An 8633-nucleotide genomic window follows, 5' to 3' on the forward strand; every position below is an offset into this window, starting at 1 on the left:
GTCCGGTTCTGAGGCAGTTGAACAATTAATATCTTCACAAGCCGATTATCAGATGAGTGTTAGAGGTAAATCTGAGTGGAGATTGAAAACCTCCATCATAGGTTATGTTTGCATAGCAAGGAAAGGACTGATGTTTAATACTTCTGTAGGAGAATTAACTTGTCTAGGGCAAAAAGCTTATGATGATGATACAAAGAATACAACTTGGTGGTCGGCTTCAAATGTCTCAGAACCATCTAACCCGTTTGCAAGATATGCCAATTTAAAGGACGTATGGTTTGACTTATCTATCACATCTAGTTGGAAAGCCCCAGCAAATTTGTACTGGATCTGTGGTAAGAAGGCCTATTCGGAGTTGCCACAGGACTGGGAAGGGGCATGTGTGTTGGGTATGCTCAAACCATCCTTCTCCTTGTTACCTATTGAAACAGGTGAGACTTTGGGAGTTAAAGTGTATGATGTGAATCATAGGAAGAAAAGAGGACCCATAGAGATAGGCGCCTGGGAAGATGATGAATGGCCTCCCCAGCGTATTATAGACTATTATGGGCCAGCCACTTGGGCAGAGGATGGTACTTTCGGGTATAGGACCCCAATATATATGCTCAACCGCATTATAAGGTTACAGGCGGTGGTTGAGATAATTACTAATGAGACCTCACAAGCGCTCAATCTTCTAGCGAAGCATAATACCAGGATGAGGACAGCAGTGTACCAAAATAGATTAGCCTTGGATTACTTATTGGCAGTAGAGGGAGGTGTATGTGGGAAGTTTAACCTGAGCAATTGCTGTCTTCAAATAGATGACGAAGGGCAAGCAATAGCTGAGCTTACTAGCCATATGGTTAAACTAGCGCATGTGCCTACTCAGGTATGGAAAGGGTATAATCCAAGTAGTTGGTTTGGTAACTGGTATGAGCAGTTTGGAGGGCTTAAGGCACTGGTAGGCGGAGTCATACTGATTTTAATGTTGTGTCTACTCCTGCCATGTCTTATTCCTTTAGTAGTTAGGTCTGTGCAGAGCCTGATAGAAAATATAGCAGAGAGGAAGGCTGCAGCACAGATAATGGCCATATATAAATATGAGGCTCTAAATCAGGGAGAACCAATGCAGGAAGAGGAGTGTTGAGGGATTCACATCATAGAAAAGTCTGGTCTGATTCATGGTAACCTGAGGTGTATGCAAACCAAGGTTAAGTGATGCCTCAAGTAATTGTGAAATATCAGAGGCATCAAAGGGGGGAATGTGGTGGAATCTCGGTAAAAATAAATTTAGTAGGCCGAGATTACCACGTGGCATGTGTACGTGCATATGCTGACGTATCGGTCGGTTGGTTGCACGTGGCAAAGATACGATCAGTAGTGTACGGAGCATGTGCAAGAATACCGGATGTAGTATTCCCCTCCTCCATTGTGCTGGACAAGCCATGCGGTCAAGCAGGAAGTTAATTCTTATTTGTATTGATTGGTTAAGAGAATGTGCGGGTGGAGCTTAATATGGGAGGAGTTATGTGCCTATATAAGGAGCCTGCACTATTGTCCGGGGCTCAGAACTTGTTGTATTTTGGTGACATTAGTCCCTCTGAGTCCCGATCGGTGATCCAATAAAGAATCTCTTCCTTCCTGAAGAAACCTGTGTCCATCTCTCTGTGCTTGGCTTCCGTCAGTTTCTCCGGTATCAATAATATACCTATATATACACACACACATACAAAAAAGACAAGAAGCGCAGTCTAAAATAACAAACAAGTCATATAAAATTACATATATATATTTTATTACATAAATATTTCCTTGTAAAAGCAGGTTTCTATAGTAAACTAAAAGCACAATGTGGATTAAAGTAGATTAACATTTTTTAGCATTTGCTGTGTCAGAAGAAAAAGCTGAACATTTTATTGCATGGCAAGAATCTCCTTAATTGATAATAGTGTATTCTTAGTGTATTCTTTATCATCATGTCACCATTTTTTGAGAGATGTCATTAAAACTAAAGCATACATGTGTGTGAGCATCTCACTGTAAGGATCTGTCTTGTGTTATTGCTTTGAAGGGCTCTGCACATGCACAGAGCTGTTTAGCAAAAAATAGCATACCTACAGCATGTCAACAAGTATAAAATGATGGCAAGTATGAAGGAAATTGCATATGCAACTTTAAAAATTCCACTGATTATGACACGTATAAAGCAAAAAAATGTAATTCATTGCACAATGCTTGAGTTTTAAGCCTTAAAATTGCTCCATTTTTTAATGATTGCGTATAATTTGGCTCCAGGGCATTCTGTGCTCCCTACATTGCGATGTCCCTTCACAATATAACTTGAACTGATATAACCTCCCGAGACCCCGCACCTTATCAGACTTTGAGCAGCATTTAGGGCGCTAGCACTGGGAGCACGGTCTGGAGGGAAGAAATGTTAAAAATAAATTTTTTGCAAAAAAAGTTACAAAAATTATGGATATAAAAAGATAGATTAAGGGGGCGGAGCCTAGCTATCAAGCAGAGCAGACGTGTGTGTCCTGAGCTCCTGCAAATTGGGCTGAATTTAGGACTTTAACCCCAGTAAACCAGTGATTTAAACACACCAACGAGAACCACAAACTAAGGGGGGTCCAGCAAAGCGACCTGAAGCCTAAGCAAAGTCTAATACACGCTGGGGACCGGCGATCCAACACTGCGGCCTGCTGTGACAGAGCGGAGGAGAGGCAGCCGATCTCCCTGTTCACAAGCAACACAAGCCTCTGGAAACACTCCTAACCTCCCCCCCCTTAGACCAGCGGGGGTTATCCCGGTCCCCACTGGACCATCACGACGAGCCACCACGGCACTTACCTTTTAGTCCAAACCAGGGCCTAGAAGCAATCTACAGGCCTAACTGCCAACTCAGTCGGAGAACAGCAACCTGCATCAAAATGGCAGCAGCGTCTCATCCTCGAGACGATACAAGCGAGCAATCAGGACTGTCCCCTAGTTTTCCAGTAGAGCGACTCATACAGCGAATTGATGAGCGCTTTCGGCACTTCTGGAGAGCTCTGGGGCACCGGGTAGCTCAGCTGCAGCCTCAACCACACGTGAAGGCGCGGAGAGCTGTGAACCGGGGAGCGCAGGAGACCCCCTCGGGCCTAGTTGCTCCGGCCACTGGCCTACCTGGGCTGAGGGCCACCAAGGGCTTGACCCTAAGACATCGCCCACATCGACGGAGGGTCCACCGCCATAGGCATCGACACACCATTGGAACCCACCGCTGCTCCCCACCCGGGAGAGACCTGGCCCATCAGGGGTACTGGGTCCGTGGCAAGAAGATGTTGGCCTCCTCACCAGCCCGGGGCGGGAGGCTGCGGTTACCTTGCTCCCAACGGGCCGCCAACTCTGCACACTGCCTCACTGCAGCTATCACTGACTCGGACAAGGACTGGAGGTGGAGACAAGCAACACCTAGCCCAGCAACCCCTCCGGTTTACACCTACTTGTTCCCTATGACCGGGGTGGGGTGAATGCCCCAACCAAAGTTCAGGACTGATATACCGCTGCCAGTCATGACCACCAACCGCTGCCACAAACTCACAAGCCTCCTGACTCACTCCTTTGATCGTCAGACAACACGTTACAGCCAGTGGATGACAGTGGTGCTCACTACTGTAATGCCAGCATAAGTGACTCTGTGCTTATCCAGCTGGTCAAATTATATCAACGTGGACTGTTTTCCCTAAGGTTACATGCATGCATAGTTTAATGTTCTTATATGATTGGTTACTCATGCTGTCACTAACCTAACCCACGCTCTGACTAAACTTGACTATAACATAATCGTATATTCTTAAGCTGAAGCTACAATGTTAAATCTGCTTATATTATATAAAAAATATATATATTAAAAAAAATAGATTAAGACATAAATAGCTATGAATAGACTAATAAAAATGGTTGTTTAGCTGAAATCAAAATAAATAAAATGTCTGTGTTAGATCAAATGCATACCATGTTTTTAAAACATACAACAAGGTCGAATCAGAATAGAATAACGACATAACATGATAAATGGAGACTTTATAATAATTTATCCAAAAGGTTTTAATTTTTTAACCAGGGCCTGTATGACAGAGAAACGCATTTACTCAATATTAATATTTTATCTTATTGTTTTTTCTAATCGTACCCCACTCTACCAACTCACTAGTGAATGTTCCAATAAAGCTGATTCTGATGGAAATTGAGTTGTACGGTGGAGCATGAACTCCAACGTTTGCCCAGCCACGTCCTTCATATACTTGCCCATCTTCCCCAACTAGGAAGCTAAATTTAGAAGTATAAAAAATAAATATATAAGTATATATCATCATTTATATAAATTATTACATTTCAAAAAAGTCGATTTCTTTGCTAATCTTTCTGCTGATTGTAAAACCCTTTCTAGAGATTGAATCTCTTCTTTTAGGTCTTCTCCCTCTTTGCAATAAAAATAAAAATAGTCTCCCATTTCTTTCCCCATCTCCTCACCCAGGAAGACAAGCTGAGCCAATTACTGGCTCTTTAATTTAGACATCAGAGGTAACAAATATATCTTAGCCAGGGCCGGATTAAGAGCTCAGTGGGCCTGGTGCTGACAATTATGATGGGCCTATTTACAGAATCTTATCGACCAAAAACACTAAAACGGTCATACCTCCCAAGCGTCATGTATCTGATGGAGATGGTGTTGGAGGGAAACTCATAGGATGCAGCTCTAAGAAAACACATACTCTATGCTAATCTCTCTCTAATTTATGCTTTCATCTTTCAAGTAAATCCATACCCCCTAACAGCAGTGTCCAGTGAAGCAGGAAGTCAATGGGCGGGGTAAAAGGGTGGGCCACTGGTGCGAATCACGTCACCAGACCTGAAAAAGGGGGAGAACATGCCCAAAAAGGGGGCATGTCTGTCCAAAGAATTTGAAGGACAGCCTGGCATGAATGCATGTCAGGCTGCCCGCCAATCCTGCAGGCTGGCCAACTAAGGGCATACTATGCAGGCAGCATTCTGAGATTGACATAAATGCGTCTAATGATGCGCTCACTCCATGCTTTCTAAGGACTGTCCCCTAGCACTCGCTGGTCCACTTGTCTCCTTATCTTCTTACTAGCAGGCAGAAGTTCCTGGTATACAGTGTGAGACAGAGAAAAGGCGTATGTAGTGAGTGTAGAAGAAAGGAGGGGACATATCACAGTGTTAGAGAGACCAACAGCATTACCTAAACTAATTTTATTGTCAGCCAGTCCACACAGGTGTTGTTCCCATACATCCCTCTTAAGCTTCCAAACTTAAAGGGACACTATAGTCACCAGAACAACTACAGCTTATTGTATTTATTCTGGTAAGTAGAATCATTCCATTCAGGCCTTTTGCAGTAAACACTGTCTTTTCAGAGAAAATAACTCCACTGGCCACTCCTTAGATGGCTGCTAGAGGTGCTTCCTGGGGCAGTACTGCCTAGTGTGCAGCACTGCCATTCAGTGTCTCCACCCTCTGCATGCAGACACTGAACTTTCCTCATAGAGATGCATTGATTCAATTTATCTTTATGAGGAGATGCTGATTGGCCAGGGCTATGTTGGACTTGTGCTGGCTCGGCCCCTGATCTGCCTAGTTAACAGTCTCAGCCAATCTTATGGGCAAGTATTGTAATTTGCTCAGACCACCACTTCTGATGATGTCAGCAGACAGTCAGTTCAGAGGCAGAGCCAGCAGCTGCAGACTTGAATACAAGTTATATTTTACTATACTTTGGGAGGCAAGAAGGGGCCAGGGTGGTGGTGGTTTTAACATAATACGGTCAGAAATACATGATTGTGTTCCTGACCCTGTAGTGCTCCTTTAAGCAAGAGTATGTGAAGAGTAGTTAGGGTTGCCACCTTTCTTGGGAAAAAATACCAGCCTTAATCATTTGTATAATCACAAGGAGTGACATGAAAATTCTGTAAAATCACCAACAAACTACTCACAGTTTGATTCTGCTGTATAGATGGATTGCTCCCAATGTCTCTCTGTCTCCCAGTGTCTCAGTCTCGCAAGTCACCCAGTGTCTCAGTGTCCCTATATATCACAGTGTCAGTGTCCCCATGTCGCCCAGTCCCTTAGTCTCCCAGTGTCTCAGTGTCCCCATTTCTCCCAGTGTCCCAATGTCTCAGTGTGTCCCCATGTCACTAGGATACTGGGGACACAGTGAGACCCGGGGACACTGAGAGACATGGGGACACTGAGAGACCGGGAACACACAGACATGGGGACACTGGGAGACATGGGGACACTGAGACATTTAGGGAAACTGGGAGAAATGGGGACACTGAGACACTAGGGACACAGACACTGAGACATGGGGACACTGAAACATTTGGGGACACTAAGACACTTGGGACACAGAGATATGGGAACACAGACACTGGGAGACTAGGGGACACTGGCTGGGAGACAGACACTTGGGGACACTGGGAGACATGGGGACAGTTGTGGACATAGACATGTGGACAATGGGACATATAGGGACACTGGGAGACATGGGGACACTAGGCACACTGAGACACTAGGAACACAGACACTGGGAGACATGGGGACACTAAGACACTAGGGACACAGAGACATGGGAACACAGACACTGGGAGACTGGGAGACAGAAACTTGGGGACACTGAGAGACATGGGGACACTGAAACATTTGGGGGCACTAAGACACTAGGGACACAGAGACATGGGAACACAGACACTGGGAGACTAGGTGACACTGGGAGACTAGGGGACACTGGGAGACTAGGGGACACTGGGAGACTAGGGGACACTGGCTGGGAGACAGACACTTGGGGACACTGGGAGACATGGGGACAGTTGTGGACATAGACATGGGGACAATGGGACATATAGGGACACTGGGAGACATGGGGACACTAGGCACACTGAGACACTAGGAACACAGACACTGGGAGACATGGGGACACTAAGACACTAGGGACACAGAGACATGGGGACACAGATACTGGGAGACAGACACTTGGGGACACTGAGAGACATGGGGACACTGAAACATTTGGGGACACTAAGACACTAGGGACACAGAGACATGGGAGCACAGCATTTGTATTGCTGGTATTACTGCAATACCGGCACGGCCAGGCAGCCTCAAATACTGGCTGTGCCAGTAAAATACCAGTCAGGTGGCAAACCTAAGAGTAGTGTGTAAAAAAAAAAAATATATATATATATTTTTTTTAAATGGGCCTATTCCATGGGCCTGGGCCTGGAGCTGCAGCTCCATCAGCCCCTATGTTAATCCGGCCCTGATCTTAGCAGTATGTTGCATCAAATGATAAACGCACTGGATTAAGAAATCATACTCTGAAGCCTTCAGTTAATTTGGCTGGTTTTGCATTAGAGATCTGTTCTATTGAGTACATTCTAGCAAATAGCACTGCTTATCGGGGTGGGGTGGGGGAACCGTAATGTGTATAGGCACTGTCACTCATAGGGACACATTTAAATTAAAGGAAAGGCAAATTCTGTGGGGAGGGGGAGCTTGCCTCCTCTTGCCTAAGGCTGCAGATTCCCATGCCAATAGTCCTCTTTTGTTTTACTATATCTTATATCATATCCCCATTGACCTCCAATCACAGGACATTGTAGTTGCAAAGTTTTCCCGTTGCCCAATGAAGTTTTTTTTGGAAGACCTCTCTTTTTAAGCAGCTTACTTGTATCCAATGTCACACCAGCCTTGATTGTCCATGTGATGTTTCTGGGCAATCCTGGCTTGAGCAGAACATGTAGACTGTGAGGAACAAAATTCCCCCGCAGTGTGGTGGATGATCACAAATTTGACTGGTCTGGGTAAACGATTGCTGCTGCATTTGGCAGCCTTCCCTCCCCATGCTGACTTGGATAATATGGTGGGACATCCTGGTAAAAATGGAGAGAAAGGGAGAATTCAGTGCCAGAACCATACAGAAGTTATTTAGTACATGGGTGGAACTGCAGGTTTATACCCCGCACTGAAATGTAATTTGTTTTATCTGTGTGTTCCTCCACCCTTTTTGTGCCTCTACGCTTAACCCCACTTTCCTCCTTGTGTGTCTTAAAACACCAATTACCCCTTGCTTTTTGCTCCTCCCTCCCTGCCTGTGACCCGGGGAGGAGTACTATGTTTCTCATATTGTATAGTGTGTTTTTAACCTGTGTCCTGTTTGCCTGGTTAACACCCCATTCACTGTGTTTTGTTTAACTCCCTGTCCTATCTACTAAACTGTGATGTATTTAAAGCACTTACCATGCGTTATGGCACAGAAAGCCAACAGAAGGATAACGAGGAGTTTCATGGTTTAGTTTTCAGATAACACATCAGATACCTGGAATCAAAATTAATTCAAAGCTCAAAAATGCTTTGTTAGGAGTGTTTGTACTTCATATGTGCTGTCAAATATGTACACAGCTTACTCCCATAAACCCATTTAAGACCAAAAAAGGACATCAGGAAGAAGTTAAAGGAGATGTAGTCCATTATAAAACTTTAGATTTTAGTAGAGGGTACAGGGCAGTGTGTGAATACTCTGCAGATTTTACAATGGACTCAGGCTGCATTTCCCATAAGACAACCAGTGTAGGGGGTTTGCAGTC

At 44.7% G+C, this 8633-nt stretch overlaps 1 protein-coding gene across 1 annotated transcript; it reads right to left on the reverse strand.

Annotated features, from left to right (window-relative positions):
* Nucleotides 1–1838: 1838 nt before the first annotated feature.
* On the reverse strand, nucleotides 1839–8427 carry LOC134572606 (peptidoglycan recognition protein 1-like). The gene is made up of 4 exons (XM_063431673.1): nucleotides 8287–8427; nucleotides 7715–7919; nucleotides 4178–4296; nucleotides 1839–2403 (listed from the first exon to the last, which is right to left on the reverse strand). Exons 1-4 carry the CDS (start codon nucleotides 8333–8335, stop codon nucleotides 2225–2227), a joined length of 552 nt encoding a protein of 183 aa, XP_063287743.1. The 5' UTR covers nucleotides 8336–8427; the 3' UTR covers nucleotides 1839–2224.
* Nucleotides 8428–8633: the final 206 nt, after the last annotated feature.

The sequence above is a fragment of the Pelobates fuscus genome, chromosome 9 (assembly GCF_036172605.1).
Source record: "Pelobates fuscus isolate aPelFus1 chromosome 9, aPelFus1.pri, whole genome shotgun sequence".
Lineage (NCBI taxonomy): Eukaryota > Metazoa > Chordata > Amphibia > Anura > Pelobatidae > Pelobates > Pelobates fuscus.

What these genes read in the sequence shown, in the direction of transcription:
- LOC134572606 (XM_063431673.1), bottom strand. Translation starts at nt 8,335, where the DNA reads ATGAAACTCCTCGTTATCCTTCTGTTGGCTTTCTGTGCCATAACGCAT. An exon ending in TTTCTGTGCCATAACGCATG is followed by an intron (nt 7,920 to 8,286) that starts GTAAGTGCTTTA and finishes CATTTTTACCAG; the next exon opens with GATGTCCCACCATATTATCC. An exon ending in CTTTATTGGAACATTCACTA is followed by an intron (nt 2,404 to 4,177) that starts GTGAGTTGGTAG and finishes TCTTCCCTCCAG; the next exon opens with ACCGTGCTCCCAGTGCTAGC.